Source organism: Puntigrus tetrazona, chromosome 8 (genome assembly GCF_018831695.1).
Source record: "Puntigrus tetrazona isolate hp1 chromosome 8, ASM1883169v1, whole genome shotgun sequence".
Taxonomy (NCBI): Eukaryota; Metazoa; Chordata; class Actinopteri; order Cypriniformes; family Cyprinidae; genus Puntigrus; species Puntigrus tetrazona.
In genome coordinates this window covers 15,053,985-15,075,732 of record NC_056706.1, presented here as the reverse complement: position 1 = coordinate 15,075,732, position 21,748 = coordinate 15,053,985, and the positions used below count along the sequence as shown (strand labels likewise).

Sequence of the window (21,748 nt, the reverse complement as noted above, 5' to 3'; positions counted from 1 at the left end):
GTTTTTGTGTTGTTCAGGGCCTGGGAGCGGACAGCAAGAATCTGTATCCCTTCCTCCTACCTGTTATCCAGCTCAGCACAGATGTTTCTCAGCCCCCTCATGTTTACCTGCTGGAAGACGGTCTGGAGCTGTGGTAAGTCTCCAAGAGTGTATCTCAGCCAAAGGTTTAACCTAGGAAAAACCTAAATCTCTAGGTCCTTATGCCTTATTTTGTACAATTCCAGTCAAAAATGTTTGCATACTTGACTGACTTAATAGGCTTAAAGGTTTATGCTTTAATGTTTGAAATGGGTTTTGTAGACAAATAGAATTGTAGCGTCATGAATATCTTTTCTGAACTGTTTTTTTTTTTTTTTTTTTTTGAGGTTAGTATACATTTTAATAGTCTTCAATAAGCTTTCCAAATTAGAAAATGAAAATCTACAATATTGTGACGTTTTCGATGTGAGAAAGTTTTTCAAATGTCCATATCCGTTTTTTCATAGTACAAAGATTTTCAGAAAAACTGGGATGACTCGTGTTGTTTTTGCATTTTTTTGGCTATCATGCTGCCTGCTTTACTGACTAATTGTACTTAATTTATAGCTATTTATAACTATTTGTGCAGTGCCGTATGCCGCAGAAGCAGCACACACTCATGTTCCTTTTATATGTGTTTACAGGTCACAACTTATCCACAGCTTCTGCAACAATTAGTTCTCCATTTTATTGTTTTTGAAACCAAATGCTGTTAAAATTACTGAAAAACTTTTTCAGCATTGTGCATTTTTAGTATTTTGTGACTGTGAAATAAGCATTGTCCACAGCACAGTAAAAATGCTTTGAACAATAGGATTTTTTTTTTTATTTAAAGAATTATCTTGGCTTGGTGAGCAGAAGATTACTTTAAAAAACGTTAAAAATGTTATTGTTCGAAAACGTGTGACTGGTAGTTTAGATAGATTTTTATATATTTCATAAGTTGCTCAGTTAAGTGGAATTTTGACAGTTAAAATATTATATGATTATCACGGTTTAAATTAAAACATAATACATATTGTATATGCGTAATACACATGCTACATATGAACGAACATTTGGTGTTTATTAGAATTATAAGTTATTAGAATTGGAAAATTCATCTATTTAAACTATTTTCTTATCTTCAAAACTGATGCTTAAATAAGCGATTCGCCTCTTACCTTTGACATATGAAAGAATGGTAAAATAAAAAATACCAATACATACTAATAGCTAACAATATAATTCAAAGTAATGGGCGATCGATTTGGTGGAGATTGAAAAGACTACATTCAATTAACTCTGGATGAGAAGAGAGCCCATTTTGTTTCTACACCAAAGGGGTCAAATGAAAAGTCAAACTTTGAGTGGGTCAAAGTCTCAATCAGTGGGCTGCCATAGATCAATACAACACAAGAGACACAGCTATGGTAAAAAAAAAAAAACTGTTCAAACTTCACTAGTTATGATTTTTGATCGAAATTATCTCCACAAGTGTTGTAGTATTGTGCTATAATGCATATTATATCAGTTGCAGTTCTGTCGACTAAATATTTTGTACACCGTGACATACATTAACATTTTAAATCCTTGCTAAAACAATAGCTTTTGCAATTTGGCAAACAGCACCTTATTACTGGACTAATTAATCTTTCACATCTGATTGCACTAATGCTGTCCAAAACACACAAGCAGTGGATAAAAACAGTATGACTCCCTTCATACGATATTTATTCTGATCAACAATCCACATTGTCCATGAACATTATGAAATGAGATCATGTTTTGGAGGCAAAAAAAGGTCTATTTTTTAGATCTATCAGACGGCCACAATTTTTTTTTACTTTCACTTAAGTGAAGTGCCTTTTTTTTTTTTTTTGGTACTCCGAACTTCGAATTGTTGATGATTCCTTTAGTGTGTAAAAATCTGTCATGAAATGCTCCGAAATTCAAATGTGACTCATGTGACTTTTTCACCTCTGCACTCTACGCCTCTCAGCAATGCCGATGGTGAGGGCAGCACAGAATAATGTGGCATGTACCCTCCTCCAGCTCTTATGCTGTTTTGTTCACGGCATGGTTTCAACTCTGCAGCTGGCCACTGTGGTGAACATAAGGAGAGGACAAATTTCCAGCTTTCTGTCAGCTCTCTTCATACTAGCTTGCTGCTCACAGTTGTGCAAGAAGGTTACCTGGTGGCATAATTTTGATGCCTACAACATCACTATAACTACCAATGTGGATATACCTATATTGTCCGAATTCTAGTCCTGATCATAGGATGAAAAAACTCTTTGATTGTCCATAATATAAATTCAGTATTGATCATCAGCAATAGAATCTAATCTCGTGTTTTCCAATAATATTACCAAGAGACAGCACGTATACTGAAAACAGCAGAGGGCCAAGGACAGATCATTGTGGCACTTTCCTGGAGCTAACTTGGATGATTCCTCATTTGAATAAACAAAGAGGTACTGGTCGAACATGCAGGATTTAAATCATCCCTGCCACTGATTGCAAGTATTATTTTGTAATCAGTCTATGCGTATGTTGTGGGCTGCAGTGTCAAACGCAGCATTAAGATCAAGTGAAGCTAGCAAGGAGATGCAATCTTTGTCTGATGCAGGAACCAAATCTAATAACGTTTTGTTTGCACAAAACGTGTTTTCAACATTGATAATAATAAGAAATGTTTCTTAAGCAGCAAATCGTCATTTTAGAATGATTTCTTAAGGATCATATGATTCATCATTAGACTGTCGTAATAATACTATTTTTATTAGTTTTCATTAGTTTTTCTAAAGAGGTGTTCAGTTCTGAATGGCATATAACTTTTATACGGCATATTACATTTGCTTTTATATTAACAGCATTTTCATTTAGAATATTACATAGTCTTTAAATAGGTTGAGATTCATTGACCTTTCAAAGGAATTCTTAAGGATATACTGTAGGTGTTCAATGCTTTTCAGTGCTTTTGTTCTAATAAAATACAGCTGAAGCATCGCAGTGGTATTAACTGCCCTCAATCTAAATGGGTTCCCAGTTAGTGGCGGTTTCCGTCCCGTCGGATGCTTTGTCCTGTCAGCCAGTGACACACGTAATGCTTAAAAGATTTGTGTGACAAATTGCCTGTCCAGATGCGAATGATAGCATGAATCATTGGAGTCGTGCCTCAGAGGAACAGAACCAACCCTTTACACTTATCCACGCTGTCAAACGACAAGAAGACGCTGAGTCAGGAGGAATTTTAATAAATTAATTTACTTCCAGCTCCAGGTTTAAGCTGTGTGTCCTACATGCTAATCGATATTGTCTGCGATAAGCTCAACTCTGCTTTGTCTTTACCACAGATTTCTTTTCCAGCGCTGTAATTCATACACACCCCATCTTTATCTCCTTTCTGAGTGAAATTCTTTTCTCTCCATTCTGTCAGTCTTCTCATTCTCTTCACTCATCTCTTTGAAGAGGGTTTATTTGCCCCCTTTAAGTTCAAGGCTTCAGACTCGCTCTCTAGGTTTGTTGTTCCTCCCCGCTGTCCATTTATCATTTTCTCTGAGTCACTCTATCTCTCTTGTATCAAGACAAAGAGAGTCCCTCAGTAGAATAACCCGACCTGCACAAAGACTCCTCTGTAGCCTCTGAATCAAAAATAGCAGCACTTCAACAAATTTAGCGGCATCCATTCATTTTCTGCAATGCTTTTATGAAAGATTGCCTGTTTTGTTTAAAGATGGAAGATGTTTGGCTTGCAGCAGGCCTTTTTATGAATTGGTGCTGCTGTAGTGTTTCCATGGACACTAAAAGCATACTTCTTTCATTGTAATATTACTGTCATTTGAAGGATCTTGTCATGATTTCCTAGCAACATCTGTGATTGAAAAATGGTATTGCATATTAAATGAAGGCTTTCTAAAAGGCATGATCTTTCTCTTCGTGCAGGTTGGTGACTTTAGAGAACAGCCCTGCCATCACACCTGAGCTTCTGAGGATCTTCCAGAATATGTCTGCCCTACTTGGTAGGTAGTTGCCTCTTTAAGTGGCCACTTTCCTTTTTAATTAAATATCAGGCTGTATGCCAGTGACAATTTAGCTGTCAAATGGACATGCCCTGAAATGCAGGTCACAGGCTTTTCTAGCTGAATTTATCATCTCAATTTAAATTCTTGTTGACCTCAATCCTTTGAAATCATTTTTAAACGGTATATTTTGCCATTATTTGTCTGTATTTTCTTATCCCTGTGTCATAACAAACTCATATGACATTGCATTTTTTTTTCTGGATCAAAAACTGAAAAATGTCCTGGACACTACATTTAATTTAATGGAGGTGAATAATGACTTGATTGGTTAAGCTCCAAAAAGGATGCAAAAACACCATTAAAGTAACATGAAAGTGGTACGCTATATTCTAAAACTTCTGAAGGATTATCAGAAGAACAGACTGGGCTTTGTTCACTGAAATTGTATCATCTGCTGTAAGTTTTTCTTATAGAGAGGTTTAAAATAATCAGTGAAATGAGTCTTTTGAGAACACTTAAAGGTATAGTTCACATAGAAATGAAAAATCCACCTTCGTGTCATTCCAAACCCCTAAGATCTTTGTTCATATTCAGAACAGATATTTTCCATTCGAAAGCTTTCTAACCCTGCCTAGAAAGCAATGTAAGACACGTTCAAGGCCCAAAAATGTAGTAAGGACATGGTTAAAATAGTCCAGTGATTCAACCATAATGTTATGAAGAAGAAATTGTTGAATAAAGTCGTTATTTTTATTTTCCTTGTGCACAAAAAGTAGTTTCATAGCTGAATAAAATTAAGATTGAAAACATTGATGAAGTAATAAGCAAACTTGAAAGGGCAATTTTTTTTTCTTAAATTTTTTTTTATACGGAGCAACGTTAAGTGCCGTATGGCCTTGATATGCTTTTCACTGATTTGTCCTGCTGAATTTTCTTTTTCAATTTTCTCAGTTCTTGTAGACTGAATATTAACTAAGTTGACCTCAATCCTTTAATGAAATGGGTTTTTAAAAATTTGAAGTCAGTTTGATTTGTCAATCAGCAGTTAATTTGATGTACTCTATTCATGACGGTGTTATTCAATTAATTGAACAGGAAGCAATTTTCTTATTCTGGTCGGTAGTTGTTGAGCATTTTATTCTGCTCGGCAAGAACCTTTTAGTGGTTGTCTCTTGCTCTCGTATTTTTAATTCACTTAAATGTTATTTTGGTTGTAATAGAACTGTTTCTCGTACGTGAATGCGATGATTTACAAAGTGACTGAGGCGACACAAAAATTGCTGGTTTTGCTTCCCTGGGGTTGTATTAGAATTAGATAATTAACGGTTTGATTGGGGCACTGTAATTAAATATGCTTGCATCAACGCCTCCTAGCCTCTGGGAAATGTCACACAGAAGTGTTCGCTCGAGAGGAGTCGTTCAAGCGTAAGGCCAACACCTTTCATAACCTCAGACGGTCAGAGCGATGCATAGCCGTCGGAGTCGAGGGTTGCTAGAGGTCAGCACGAGAGAGAGAATAAGAGAAAGCGTTTCATTAAAGCATCTGCCGGCGCATTGAAATGCAAAGAGAGGCGGCTGATTGAAGCGATTTTTCCATTTGCATGCTCATTTCTCCTATCCTCGTCTCTTTCAGGTGCTGATGGTAATATTAGCACAAGGGCCTGTTAAGACTCCGTCTCTTTCATCCATTCTTCGAAAAGCTAGTTAGGAAAAAAAATTTAATTTCTCTCTATGGATTGGAATGAGGATGGCCTCTGACCGGAAATGAATTCATATTATCTAGAGATGTCGAAAGTGCTTTTGGTACGAACCTAATACGTATCTGTATGTTCCATGTACGTTGTATATTTTTGTTTTCTCAGTGTAACCTGAGAAGTGACAGAAAGCGTGTTCGAACCTAATTTATTAATCAAACAACATAACTAACATAACATAACTTTGTTGAATGATTGCTTTCAAAAGACAGAAGCGATATTCATTTAATTGAGAACAAGTTAAGCATTGCCGTCATTAAAATGCTAAAGGTAATCTTTACAAGCAAAAATAGTGTAATAATTCAAATGTTGATTTAATTTATTTTATTCTTTTAGAAGCTATGGCCTTAAACTACTGATTTGCTGGTTATTAATAGTTAATAACATAGTTGTAAAGTTTAGGTATTGTGTAGAATTGGGTTCCATAAAATATGGTCATGTATAACCTGTGCTTTAAAAGTACTAATAAAATTGCAATATGTTAATAACAGGCATGATAATAAGCAACTAGTTAGTAATGAGAAGTAATAAGTGTTTCTATCAAATTTTAAACAAGTATTCTTTTTTTTATGCATAATCAAAATGCAACGAATCTTCTTGTAGCTTTTAAACAGGTTGGTTTTAGTTTTTAATCTTTTATTTTTTACGTGTTTACAACATTGCATAGAATGGCATTCATTTATCTGGTATAAGTCATATGAAAATGAAAAGCATAGTAGCATAGTTTTGTTGTTGCGGCAAAATCAAATTTCACTGGTATTGATACGGATTACGTTGGTATTATGACAGCCCTAGTATCATTTCAGCAGCTGAATTTTTTCTTTGAAATCTGGTATTCATAGCTGTATCGGTTTTAAAAATGTGAAGCGGGACAAGAAAAGTAAAAATAACTCCCCGAGACAGAATGTGAAAGAAAAAGTTTGAGGTTGTCGCCAGCACTCGGCCCAGCTTATCTGCCTGAATGGTGAAATCTCATCATCTGTTGTAACTCTGTGTTCCTAGCGCTGTTCGACAGGGGAGCAGATCTCTCGCTGTGCACCAAACAGCTCACTTTCCTCATCTCTCACTGCTCACAGCTCCTCACCTGCTGAGGTCTGGGATGAGAGGCTCCTGTCACGGCCCTCCTGCTGACTACACTACTGTCTTTCTGTGAATCTGGAGCGAGCGTGTGATGCTGAGCTGGTTTACTGTGGCACTCCCGTTTGCTTCCTGTTACAGTGAATTGGCTTTAGTCGTACATTTAGCTTTTAAATGTGGAAATTGGTGTGTGATTACTTGCTATCAGAGTGTTGAAAACAAGCTACTTGTATTTGAAAGTAGTTGAGTGGTCAATATAAAAGTAAGCCAAGTCTAGTTTAATTTAAAAGCTATATATATATATATGTGTATTATTTGAGCTTTAATGTGGTTTTATGAAAAATTGAAAAGCTGTATATAACTTTATAGTTTACTTTCCTCACTTAAGTCAGGTTGACAAACATTATTTTCATCATGTAGCTTATACTAGAACCAGTTTCATGCTTTTTTCAGCATTTTATATTTAAAGACTTCCTAAAGAATTCCTAATTGACCTTTTATTATTATTATAGAAGGAATTTCATTTAAATTCATGTATTTGGCAGAGATCTTTATCTTACATTATACTTATAGGGATACATACATTTACATTTTGTCAGTTCTTGCTTTCTATTGCAATCAAAGAATATATATCTTTTTAACTTTTCAGATACAGCTTGTATTAGAGGCATTTAACTTTTTTTTTTTTTGCTACTATTAATAGTTTTTCATTTCTATTTTGTATTGTGCGTGTAAAGCACAAGCACTTTTTATTTTTTTTATTTCCTGCACTTTTAAACGGAATTTCCAGTCAATTTTACAGGTCTTTTAGTCTTATTATTTAAAGAATCTTCTGTTACATTTACGGTTTAAACAGTAAATATTTTTACACCCATGGTTTGGCCCTGTTTGCTTCTTTTTCTTTGCTTTTTTCTACGTGCTTCAATATAACCTTGATTTCTGTTTGTGTTTTTATATATGTACATATAAATGTACAAGTACTGCTCAGCTTGATAAAGCAATGATTTTACTTCAGGAGACAAGTTGTTACTTAGGTAACTTGCACTCAATACATTGTAGACAAACTTTTTGATTAACCATGAATGAAAAATGGATGAAAAGCTGCAGACCTCTAAGAACGCATTTGATATGAACTGTAGTACACAGAGGTGATCTGAATGGCGTTATTCGGAGGGTTGGGTTGGTGCTTTACACATTTCCACTCTGCTATTAGACCTGAGAAGTTACAGCAGTTCAGTGGCTTTTCCTGTAGCCCGCATGGGGGTTAGAGCCCATAATGGAAATGTTGACACTTGGTTTAATAAGATTTTCAGAAATGTAATGAACTTCTCTGTTTGTGACAGCAGAGCTTCATTAGCGGTGTAAATACTCCTACTCCAGAGGATGAGGTCACATGCGTATTCTCACACATACACAACAGAAATCCCATAATAAGTAGACTTAGGGCCGTGAGATTTGCCTTTTTAAATGCCAAATCGTTTGCAGCGGTTTTAATAACCTAAAGAAAATTCGTACACGTTTGTGTGGCTATTTCTATAGCACGGGTGAATGTCTGAAATGCCATCAGGCTGATGCCTAAGCCTGTTTGCTTTACTTACTGCAGTTCACAGTGCCACGAAAGTCATTGCTTTTTCAAGAAATATGTTTCTATGGTGAGTTATTTCACTGTTACTGATGGCAGCAGTTGATGATACTGACAGTACTGGAATTGCCCCTTCTTTCCACCCCCAGTTTTATCAGGCCCTGCAGTAGAAACGTTCACCGGATTGTCATTTTTTTTTGTTGACCCCAGCAGCAAAAGCCCATAGATTTTCTCAAACTGAATTTGACTTCGCCTCATGGACGTTTCAATGACCCTTTGACTGATTTTCTGAAGAGGTGGAAGAATGTTTCTTTTTTAGTCTATCTCAGTTGAAACTGCTGAGCGTGCACCAGCGTGAGTGTTTTTCATTTTTGTGGATGTTCGTTACTGAGAGGACAAGTAATGAGGCACCCTGCTTTTCCTGACATGCCGAGAAACGCTTTGCACAATATAGATGTGCTGTTTGTCGGGATTTTATTCCATCAAAGGATGCTCGATCTGCCTCTTTGAATCTCTTTGGAGAATCTCCTGCTTTTTTTTTTTTTTTTTTTTTTTTTTTTTTTTATGAAAACATTGGCCTAGATGCTCAGGCTGTTAGCAGTGTTTATTGGCTGTGTCAAAGAGTCATAGCCACAAGCCTTTAGCAAAGATCAGTGCCCATGAGAGGTACAAGAAGTGGAGCGGTGTCTACATCTCATAACAAGCCCTCAGAGGCATGAAAAATTATCTTGTTATTTTAAAGGAGTAAACTTTTAAAAGCGCTACTCAAATATAAACAAGAGGCTATGTACAAAGTCTGAATCCAGTGGCTATGTGAAAACAGACTCGTATGTCTGTTTTATAAGAAATGAATACGTCTTTCGATCTGTTAGACAGTCTGTTTGTCTGTAGTTTCTGTTCTGTATGTCTATTGTTCTGTCATTCTTATCTACCTATCATTATATTTGTTCATCACTCTGTCTGAATCCCATCCATCTGTTCTTCTGTCCTTCTGTCTGTCCATCTATTCATTTCTGTTTGTCCCTCTGCCTGTGTGTCTGTCTATCCATTTTGTTCTGTCTATCTGTCTGCCTTTGTCTATTTTTGTCTGTCTGTATATCCATTTGTGTCTGTCTATCTATATATTCTATATATCTGTCTGTCTAGTTGTCTGTTTTTCTCTGTCTGTCTCTTTATCCATTTCTGTCTGTCTGTCTATCCATCTATCCATTTCTATCTATCCATTTCCGTCTGTCTGTCTGTCTGTCTATCTATCCATTTCTGTCTGTCTGTCTGTCTGTTTGTCTGTCTGTCTATCCATCTATCCATCTCTGTCTGTCTGTCTGTCTGTCTATCCATCTCTGTCTGTCTGTCTGTCTATCTATCTATCCATTTCTGTCTGTCTGTCTGTTTGTCTGTCTGTCTATCCATTTATCCATTTCTGTCTGTCTGTCTGTTTGTCTGTCTGTCTATCTATCTATCTATCAATTCCTGTCTGTCTGTCTGTCTGTCTATCCATCTATCCATCTCTGTCTGTCTGTCTGTCTGTCTGTTTGTCTGTCTGTCTATCCATTTATCCATTTCTGTCTGTCTGTCTGTCTGTCTGTTTGTCTGTCTGTCTATCTATCTATCAATTCCTGTCTGTCTGTCTGTCTATCCATCTATCCATCTCTGTCTGTCTGTCTGTCCGTCTGTCTATCTATCTATCAATTCCTGTCTGTCTGTCTGTCTATCCATCTATCCATCTCTGTCTGTCTGTCTGTCTGTCTGTCTGTCTGTCTGTCTGTCTGTCTGTCTGTCTATCTATCTATCAATTCCTGTCTGTCTATCCATCTATCCATTTCTGTCTGTCTGTCTGTCTGTCTAAAGGGTATATCAATAAACTGCATTTTACAATTGTTCCTTTAATTAAAAGATTATAGTTGAATTCAATGTTGAAATTCAAAGGTCAAGGTCTTGTCTAGATGTTGTTCTCAGCAGATCACCTTCAACAAAGCTTCTCTTTCAGCATCTTTTGTTTCTAGTCACGAGATCTGATTCACAGTGAGACTGAAGAATTAAAACATCTGTTCTAGTGGAAATCTGTGACACATCTTTTGTCCTACATTTTCTGTATGTCTATTCATAACAATGGACCATGCAGAGAGAGAAGAGTTTATAATCTTCATAACAGTGATGGCACCATTTGAAAATCTGGATCACTTTAAAATCCTACTTCAAGAAACAGTATAGAACGAAACCTTTTTCTTTTTTCTTTTCTATAAAAGATTTAATTTCTGTGAATAAAAAGATTACTGTGTTCCTTATCAGTTGAATAGAAATTTATATTATGCATAGAAAAGTATAAAAAAGGCAGAACTTTTTATGCCTTGTAGCTTGTCATGAAAAGCGTAAAAATGTCTTTGTGGTTTCAACACTATGTGTTTAATAGCCGTGGCAAGGAAATGAGCGAGAGTGTCACACCGTTCATACATATTGAAACGCAGTTTATTTACATAATTTTCTCGACAAAAGAAGTTTTTTGCACACAGGTGGGGCTCTTCACAGGGTACATCTAATTCTCTACTGCAGTTGAATTATTGTTGCATTATCATCACCTCTATGAAAGCAGATGCATATGTGAAGCTTTTGATCTGCTGTTAACATTTATGGCAAAATGGCTGCCCATTAGCTTGAGTTTTTTTCTTTTTTTTTAAATGTGGCTTCATGTTGACCAGACAAATTTTACAGTTGTTCTTGTGTACACTGATTTTAAGTAATATTTCATATTGTTAAGGTAATGTGTTTAGTCTTTCTTGGGTTCGTGGCCTCAAGCTATAGCTGGCATGTGACCTTTTAAAAAATAATTTCATGACAAAAATCCACTGAACTCGTGTTGGTTCTTCGAGAGGTTATGTATCGCTCGTCTTAATTTAATGCCGGTGAAAAAGAATGAAAGCCGTGTGAGATTTATAGAGTTGTGTTTATTTATTTATTTTCATTTTCACATCTAAACACATTATCAATCCCCTACACACATCTGTTCAGCTGACAGTTTCTTGTTTTGTGTTTTTTTTCTTCATGCCTCTGGGCGCTTTGTGCTTGGCCCTTGGCCGTCTGCACTCTTGAGCACTCAACTATTCTGAAGGCCTCAGATTAGCTCTTAATGTCTTAATGGAGCAAGGAACAATGGCTGAATATTAAAATGATTCTATCTGGCACAAGAGATGAAATTATATGATTTGTTTCTCACTTCACTGAGCAAGCAAGACCTTGTATCTGTCCCTCGCCGTCCCTATATATTTAAATGGCCACATAGCATCATAATAAGCACTATACTGCTACTTTTTCTACCTGGTCTAATGGCATAAATATAAAAGAAATACATACCAATAATTTCACTGCACTTTTTTTTTCACACACATTTACAGAGTTTTCGCACAATTACCTGAAGAATGTCTTATGACTTTAAAACATATTTGATAAGTTATGCTTTTGAACATCTAGGTTCATATCTGTAGGTTTTCATAGACAGTAGGTTTGTTTGAAACTGTGGCGAAAAGTAAATATGGTGTTGCACAAAAGTGCACTGGGGTACATATTTTTATGAAACAAGGTTGTGCGTTTTCTGATTTTATGCAATTGTGCTCTCTTTTTTTTTTGTGCTCTCTCACGTGTGAAAATTAACTGTTCGTTTTCTCATTTGTAATTTACATTACAAATGTCCTTTTTTCAATTACACCGAAGGTTTTTCACCAGTAATGCATTTGCCTCAAGATTTTAAGTACTTTAAGTAACCATATTCACAGTTAAGGTATTTAATTGCCATTCAGGTTGCTTATACAGCCTATATAAAACTGACATGGAACCAGAAGAAAAAATGATTTGAAGTAGCTGTATAGCAGAATGTTTAATCATGCCTTAATGGACTGGTCATTATATTCTCAAAGGGAGCAGGGTTTAGTCAGAGCAGGATTAGCTCATAATTCAGTCTGACTGCATTAGTCTAAGAATTCCTAGCTAATTATGCTCAAACATGGATTTGAATACAAGCTCCACAAATATTCATTTTACAGTTCCCTGTGGCATCAGTAATAGATTTCAAAGAATCCTAGCACTTTGTTCCTTCCCATGATTTTTTTTTTTTTTTTTTTTAGAATACTCAGATTAGCTTTTATGGTCTTCCGAGGCGTCTTTACGCAAACTCCAGTAATGGCAGTGCAGACATAATGATTGTGTTTGCCTGAAAGTGGCTTTATTTTGATTTATGAGTGTCATTGTCGTGCCTTAATTGACATTACACTTACGCTGTCAGACTTTGTCAACTTTTTTTAAGCAAACACAAATAAGCAAAAATAAATTGAATGGGATGAAGCATGGCAGCACTGTTCACCATGTATATATGGCATTAATTGTAACGTATAATGTACCCTGACTAGTGCACACGAGCTGGTTGGGCTGATTTATTGAGAGCTACCAGACCTGCTAAATGACATGACATCAGTACATTTTCCATAATAGGCTTGAACTCCATGTGGGCTACTGAAATGTTGACACTTGGCTTAATAAGGTTTTCAGGAATGTAATGAAATTCTCCATTCGTAACAGCAGAGCTTCATTAGTGGCGTAAATACTCCTTATATGGGATCAGCAGTAGATTCAACACGCAAACATAAAAAAACTTTGTTACGCTCAGAATCACAGTGATTCTCAAAAAAAAAACTATTGTTGGCAAAGAGAAGAGATATTATGATTGCTTGGTGTTGATATGAAGGTGCTTTATCAATTTAAGGCACTTTTCTGCCTTGGGTTATTACATAGAAACAAACAGACAAACTGTGTTTCCAGTGTGGCAATGATTTATCAACCTTTCAAAAACTTTAACTGTCCCGCAGTTGTGTGCTTTACACCACGCTAAAGAGAAATCAAGAAAAATGAGGGAGGAATATGAACGTAAATAACTGCTTATAACTTACAACTGTCATTTCAAAATATACTGAGCTTACTAGATTTCCAATGCAATATGATGGAAATTAGTTTTTTATCATATTGGAAAAAATTGAAAACATGTCACCTGTGATGCATGTACATCAACCGTTGGACATTGTCAGTAGAATCAGCTTGAAGTCCACATGGCCAAAGTTGACCGTACATGCAGAGAACCAGCCTGGAGTTCTACTGACTCTTATTTTGATCGAAATAGCGTCAGTTACTCCACTTACATTTATGTACCGGTGCATAACGCACATGTTGTTTACACACCGCCTGAAAAATAGCTGCTGACTAATTATGAAATAGCAGGTTTGTAAGTATGAGCCCTGTCGCAGATTAAAGTTCTCCCCCCTTCATCTTTATTCTGTCCTTCAGCTCATTTTTTTCCCCCCCTGTGTAATAACAGTGTTCATGACGCACTTGTTACGGCGCTCTAGAGGCTGAGCAGAGCTGTCGTTCTTCTGATGACATAAATATTCATGGACTGCACGAGATGGTAGAAATTAAATTGTTTCGTACCTCATCATCATTATCCGTCTGCAAATCATGGCTAGGGGAAGCAGAGAGGAGCGCTTTCATTTATTTATCGTGAAATGGGAATGATTTTAATTTTATTCAAATAATTTGAACTCCAAGCAGTCTGTGGACAGCGTCCTCATGATAGTGCGGTAAGCGGAGGAAGCGTAAAGTGCTCTTGTACAGGAAATGGAGCACTCAACACTCAAAAAAAAAAAAAAAAAACCCTTTTAGAGAAACCAGCTGCTTTATCTGAACAATTTGTAACTGTTATACTATTATATTTTTGTATGCATACGTGTTTGTGTATACAATTCAGAAATATGTAAAACATCAGCTTTGCCATCACAGGAAAATTAGGTCTGCAACGCATGATTATTTCGACAATCAAACTACTATTAGAACGATTAATAAGACTAATCATTGATTATTTCACTGATTTTTCAGTAGATTTTGATTTTAATTGTTCAGCTTTTGCCAGTAGTTAAAATATACAAAACCAGCAGCATAGGTATATTTGTAGCATAATCCAACAATAAATTGTATGTCAAAATTATAAATTAATAAATAATAAATTGTATGTCAAAATTTTCTATTTTTCTTTTATACCAAAAATCATTAGGGTATTAAGTAAATACAATGTTCCATGAAGATATTTTGTATCAAAACAAAAACAAAAAAATAATATGCCTTGTTAAGATCTTCATTCAAGTAACTTTTAACATAATTTTCTCAATATTTTAGCTTTTTATATATGCACCCTCTGATTGCAGATTTTTAAATAGTTGCATCAAATATTGTCCTATTCTAAAAGTCCATACATCAGCGGAAAGCTTAATTATGAAATGCAGAAATCTCAGTTTAAGTAAGTTAAGTACCCTTAGTTAATCACTTCAGCTTTTAAAAATCATATTACTGATTACATAATATAATTAAATTTGCTAAATACAAATAATTATATCTGGCAAACGAAATGAGAGGTCAGAGAGAAAACATTGCCGTTTATATATACATTTTAGCCTTAGCAAGCATAATCATTTCTTTCAAAACCATGAAACAATCTGTGGATGTGTGTAGATGGATGGATGGATTCCTTCAAAATGGCTACTGTATTTTCTGTAGTGATTTGTGCATTTTTCTGTACACCCTTGTGACGTGGTTTGTGATGTTGAGTTTGAACATAACCAGCTCCGAAAAGCAATTTTATCTTAGATCATCGGCCGAGGATGGCAGAAGTGCTGTGTGTGTCACCGTGAGGTTGTGCAGAATGGAGACCCTCTTGACCTTTGAAAAGTACAAAACACACTGCGGTTCCAGGCACAATTGAAGCAGTGATTCTGCCATCTCTCATTACTGTTAACAATATAAGGGTCACCTCATCCTAAAGCCCTTGAAATTCACCCCAAATCCTGTTCAGCCTTTGAGACATTTTGCGCCGTTTTTTTCAGCTGAGGTCACCATGGCTTTGTGCAAGGTCGTCTGGGAAGGGAAGCGGGGCCAGTCGGCCTCCGCTGTGTCCTAATTTTCACAGTAACCCTTGGAAGTCCATTAAAATTATTTGAAAATATAATATTAACGTCTTATTTAACAGGGCCACAGTTCAATTCAAGCTCAATAAGATCAGCCACAACATCTAATTGAAAGTACTGCGTCAAAGTGATTATTGGATTCCATAGCAACTGTAGCAATACATAGCAAGATAAGCAGCTGATGAGTGGCTTGCTCCTTGCTTGCAGTTGCTCTGTGGAAACTCATTCATTGTCGTGCCGATGCGTATTGATGTAATTGTTACTGTTATTGCTGTATGATTATCTCTTTACTTACAACTTGGTGTAGCGTAACCTTGATTTATGCACTTCACTAGAGCCCCAAAAGGAAAACGGGCAAGGTTGAAAAAGGGCTAATTAAAATTACATGTATCGATTTATAATTGAGAACTGTCTCCGTATGACCTGCATTAAAAGACATTGCAACATTTAAATGACGGCAATCAATAGACATCGCACAGTGGCTTTAAATATACAAAACTGTTATAAAACACTCTCATTTTTAATCTTTTCGGTATAGTAATTTATCAAGGATGCGTTTAATTGATCAGCAGTGGCAGTAAAATGTTTACACCCCATATATTATTATTATTATTATTATTTTTATTATTATTTATTTTATTATTTTTTAAGAATAATGAAATAACTGTCACGCTGTTAAAAATATTGGGCAGCGCAAATGTCTTAACATTCATTAATAATCATAATTTTTAACAATTTTAAAATAATATAAATATAAAATGTAATACTAAAGACTGGAGTAGTAATGAAAATTCAACTTTGCAGTCACAAAAATAAATAGCATTTTAAAATGTATCACAATAGAAAGTAGTTGTTTTAAATCGTAATTGTATTTCACAATATTACTATTTTTATTGCATTTTGATCACACGGTTCCAGTCTTGGTGAGCATCTTTTAGAAATATTGAAAATCGTAAAAACCCCAAACTTTTTAAATGGTAGTGCAAGTGGTAATCAGTCCTACTTAAACTAAGATGTTGTTGCATAAAGGTCTAAATATGTTAAGGTCTAGCGCTGTGTTTGTTTTCTGTTGTCTTGTCTTTCATCTGCAGGAGTGTGAGTACTGGATGAGTCAGAGTTGCGGCGCAGAGTTGTCTGCGCTCCAGACTGATGTTTTGTTATATGAAATGTAACCATTTTCCTGTCTTTCCCCACACAGTCTCCCTCACTGCTGGTGTTCATGTTCTCTCCTACCTGTTATTTTTCTCTCAGAGATATTGCTCTGTGATATTGCTTCACCCTGGTATCGTTCTTATTTTGTTTCTCTATTTCAGAACTGAGCTCGGAGAACGTGCGCACGTGCTTTCAGATCATCAATGCCTACATTTATCTCTCGGCTACAGATTTCTTACAGGTTGGTGTAAAAAAAGACTTCAATAAGCAGACATTCAAAGATGGGAACGGCTGTGTGAACATAACCTTATTTGCACTTTCTCAAAAGATGAATGTGGCATAAATCTGAACAGACTAGTGTGTGATGTTTAGTTTGAAATATTTTTTATAATGAGTGACTTCTACAGGGTTGTTCTTGCTGGAAGGACCTTTTATGCTCTAACCGAAAAAAAATATTCTGTGCAACATTTATAGATTTTTTTTTGTACACAACTGTAATTAAATCTACAGGGTGTGTAACGGATTGCAAATAAAAAGTAAACTGAGCCTTAACGAAGATGTTGATGTGTTGATTTTTTCTAACCATCCTTTGAGAATTTGACATTATACCAAGTAATGTTTAAACAAACCTTATTTTCAGTCAGGCAAACCAGTCCTTGTATTGCATTCGTCGCTAATACTCATTTTCCCATATAAAAAAAAAAGCTTTCTTTTGGAGCATGGTGTTTTTTTTGGGAAGATTCCATTTTTATTATTGTGAAACTTCTAATTTGATGACAAGGAGAAAAAATATGAACCTTCTGGAATGTTTCTCATAGTTTCTCAAAAAATAAATAAATAAATTGAAATATTCATTAGAAGGTAGCAAAAACAGCAGCATGCGCAATTAAGTGAACGAATAGACACTTTTGTTTGCTTAATTTATAATAGAAGAATGTTAATGAAGGATTGTCCCCTTTCCTACTTTTCAGTGTTTTATTATTTTAAGCAAAACTAAGTGGCATGACATTTACTAAATAGAAAAAAGAGAGCACTGGTGTAATACAGTTTTTCTGCCAAGCCATGCAGTTCATCAATACTGTAATACTGATGTAATTACAAGTATATGTTACTTTACGCTGTCTTCCTCCAATCACAATCAAGAACAGAAACTATTTGTTTTTTATAACCAGATATGATGCGTTGTTTTTACATGTGCTCTTCTTCTTCTTCTCTCTTTAGAACTATGCTGAAGCCCTTTGCAGATCTTTCTGTGAACTGCTGAGAGACATCACCACAGAAGGCCAAGTCCAGGTTCTGAAGGTACGACTCGATCCTTCCCCCGCAAGGCACTTTTGTACTCGACTTCTTGACGCTCTGTTGTGAAATGAAGTATCCTGGCACTGCTGCAGAATAATGACTAGAAAACCCATTCCTCAACCCTGTCGTTTTGGTTTTGAGTAGTCCGCAGTCAGCTCAGCTTTTTTTTCGTTCTTTTTTTTTCTGAAACCCTTCTCCAGTTCGCTTGCTTTAGCTAATGCACTCAAGCTCTCAGATCTGACAGAAGGGGTGTGCTTTTTGACACTGTTTCCACACAAACATTTGGGGCAGATTTTTACTTTGAAGAAATGATGAAAGGGCTACGTGCGGGACCCCAATATTTTATTAACTTATTTTCAGCCGTTTTAATTAATTTAGCAGTGTGACCAGTTGGATCTTGTAGCACAGATAATTATCATACGGGGGTCATACAGGCGAAAGCCTATCTGATGTGGGCTTCAAAGCGAGGTTCTTGTCTGCTCTGCAGTTCCTGTTCTCTCTGGAGGCGGGGGGACAGAGCGTTGTGGAACGGCTGCCAGGATGCTGCCATTAGAGATAAAGCTTTTCGTTTTGGCCTCCAGCTGCTCCTTCATAGGTTAGCAGATGCTCATCGGAGACCCCAAGCCAATTTGGAGCATAAAACTCGCTCTGCACCTCCACAGAAAGGGAGGAGTGTTGAATATTTGTGTTAATATTAGTGTTGTATTGTTGTAGCAGTGTTGTTGTCATCCCTTTAGGGCGCTGTGAAACTTTTCTAATGAACTTTAGTAATTTTAGTAAGTGGTGTAGAGCGCAGGTGTGCGTGCACGTGTTTACCCGCTCCGCGTCTTCCATTGTGCCAATAGGCAGCATCTTTCCACGAGAGTGAAGGCAACTTTAATTGGAAAAAAACGAGCCCAAGGTTATCTGAGACGTACATGTATATTTTTTGACAGCTTGATAGAAAGCCTCGTTTTGTGCCTGTTGATGGTGGGAATCTGCGCGTACAAGACACCTCTCTTGAAAAGAAAAAGTAGGATATGGCTGGGGGAAAGATCTACATCATTCTCAAACCCTTTAGAGTGATTGCTACTGAATCCATTTGTATTATTCCTTCAGAAGCTATTTTGGTGGTCCGTTTGTCCTTACCATGTTTTCTTATTTGAATTCTTGTACAAAAGAAACAATAAATAAACTTTAATGTACAGTCAGTCGTAACATGTTAAAAGCAGTTGACAAATAGTTACGCTTTTTCTTTTCCCCACATCATTTCAGTTATTTCCTCCATTAAATAAGAAAAGATATTTTCTAAAATTAAGCAGGAATTACTCCAGTTTTCAGTGTCACAAAAATCATTATTATATGCTGATTTGGCGTTTCAGTTAATTAAAAAAAGATTTTTTTAAATAAAAATTTATTGCAATATTTTTATTGTATTTATTATATAGTATTGCAAATTGTCACAAAAATTGCTCGGTGACATAACACACAAGTCATATTAAAGACTTATGATACTTCTTTATCCTTTTTGAATCTTGTCAATATAATCATCCACTTTCACTCTACAAAAAAGAGCAGCATGAACATTCTGCTTAACGTCTCATTTTCTGAACAATGAAACTAATGAAGCTTTGGAATGAATATGTGTCTTCGCCCTTTGGGTGAATTGTTCTTTTAAGTGTTAACAAGCTAACGTTTTACGAGTCTCTACATTTCAAACAACCTGTCAGACCTGCACTCCTTCATTTGCTTCTCAACGTGGATATTGTTCTGAATGCATTAAAGCATCAGTGTAGGCAGTGAAAGCCTCAGACGTGTGGGCAGCCATTCGATTAACCTCGCCGAGGATTCCCTGCCTTCTTACACCGCAGGTAGCGCGTTCGGTACGTAAATCATCGGGTCCAGCTTTGTAACTCCCTAATTAACTGTTCGTTTAAATCAGCGGTATCTGGCGGCACTGCTTTCTCTTTATTGACGTTTTTAATTAACACAGAGAGAAGGGGCCATCTTCTCAGTAAAATTTGTTTGGAGAGATGTCGCTGAAGTCAAAGGCTAAAGGACAATGAGAGATGACAGGCCGCTTAGCTGTCTGACGGTGTACACGGATCAAGGACTTTACAGTTCATCTCCTTTTATGACAGAAATCACCTTTGTCAAGAGGAACTAATTTTAAGGCACTTCTGTTAAGAGTACTCCAAAATCAGATAGAGATGTTGCTCACCATGACGGTAGGATTGAAGCGATAGTTTAGCTGAAAATTAAAAAGTCTGTCATAATTTATTCACCCACATTTGTTTCAAACTTTTATGACATTTTATTTATTTATTTTTTTGCATCAACATGAGGGTGAATAAATGACAAAATTTTCATTTTCCGCTGAACTGTCGTTTAAGAAAACTTGCATGAAACTAGGGTTGTATGTCAGGCTAGCTTGAATGATTTCAGTGGGGTTTAGGAAAATGTTTTTGGCCTTCTATCCGCCCTGGCCAGGACATCCGCAGGGAAACATGTGGTAGTTAGTGATTGATTTGAAGAGCAAACTGTGCAGCTGGAGCCAAGTACAAGTTGGAGCCCGTAGGGGCGTCCTTGGATGCTCGCACACACTGACCACCAGCTTGCGGACTGTCTGTGCCCAGATCCTCCTCTGAGAGACATTCTTACAACTATTTACACAACTGATGTGGTTTGTGCATTTCTAGCTATATGATGGATAGTGAAGGAATGTTCCAACATTTAAGCTGTATCAGTAGTTGTAGCATACAGTTACTCCAAGAAATGCTTTTGAACGTTAGGCATTTTTTTATAAACGTTCATTCTGTATGTTTCAGAACTCAACACTTTCCTGTTAGTTACAAATGGCTTATATTGAAGCCAATCTGCTAAAATGACAGGTTGTGGAGTTTGCCACTTTATGATGAAATAGTGTGACTAAACACGGCTCCGTAGAAGACGAATGTTCCAGACATCAGTAAGAAATTAATACTTTGTTCACTACACAAATTTGTTTACAAATAAGGCACGGTTTGACGCGAGATTTTTAGAGAATTCAAACTAAGATATAATGCTGTGCTGAATATTGTGTACAGTATTATCAGATATTATCATATCTTACCATGCAAGTACAGTTGACTTTTCATTGAGTTCTCATTACGTGGGTGCTGTTGCTTTGTCTGTTACTACAGATTGTTTGACATGTACTGATATGTACTCAATCAAGGATGTAGTCTGTCAAAACACAAAAGTTAGGGCCCTTTCACATAAAGGATAATAACAATTATAATAATAAAGAGTTGTAAAAATGACAGCCGAATCACAGCTATAATGATAAAGGCATAGAGAAATTATATAGTTGGAAATTGAATTTATTTTTTTTTTCTAGCTGATAAATGACAAAACATAGGCTATACGTATATCATTTGCTCATGTGGATGTTAATATCGTTATCTTTATAGTTATCGTTCTTGGTATTTGCCGTTTGCTTCCGGGTGTTTGGATGAGGGAGGTAAATGACCTCTAAAAAAAAAAAAGTGTAAAATGTAATTGTAAGTGAACCTCGAAACAGTAAAGTGTACTCAAGTATTTTTCCACTTAGTGTACATTTTAAGCTTTGAAAGATAAAGTGGCGTATTTCCCACAGCAGTTTGGGAAGGCTGTGCCAACCCGAGCTTTCTACTCCATCATGGCTGTAATCCAGCTACATCAGACACTTTCGTTTATACGTGTTGTTTCTAGATTACCCCTCTGTAGTCGCTTAAGTAAAGTTCAGCTCCGTGTGCCAGGCTGTTTGTGCACCAGTGGCTTGAAGAAGAAAAATGAAAACCGTAGCGCACCTTAAGGGAGCGGTTCATCCTGCATCCTGTCAGAGTGAGGCTGGAATAGGAGGGT

The 21,748-nt window shown here is 36.3% G+C and overlaps 1 protein-coding gene across 1 annotated transcript in view; it reads left to right on the top strand.

Annotated features, from left to right (window-relative positions):
* Positions 1–21,748, top strand: part of ipo11 (importin 11) — a 120,338-nt gene that overhangs the window by 70,695 nt on the left and 27,895 nt on the right. Inside the window, exons 21-24 of the mRNA XM_043247120.1 lie at positions 18–133; positions 3,946–4,022; positions 16,747–16,826; positions 17,807–17,887. Of these exons, the coding sequence (XP_043103055.1) occupies positions 18–133; positions 3,946–4,022; positions 16,747–16,826; positions 17,807–17,887 (354 nt within the window). The remainder of the gene's footprint in view (positions 1–17; positions 134–3,945; positions 4,023–16,746; positions 16,827–17,806; positions 17,888–21,748) is intronic.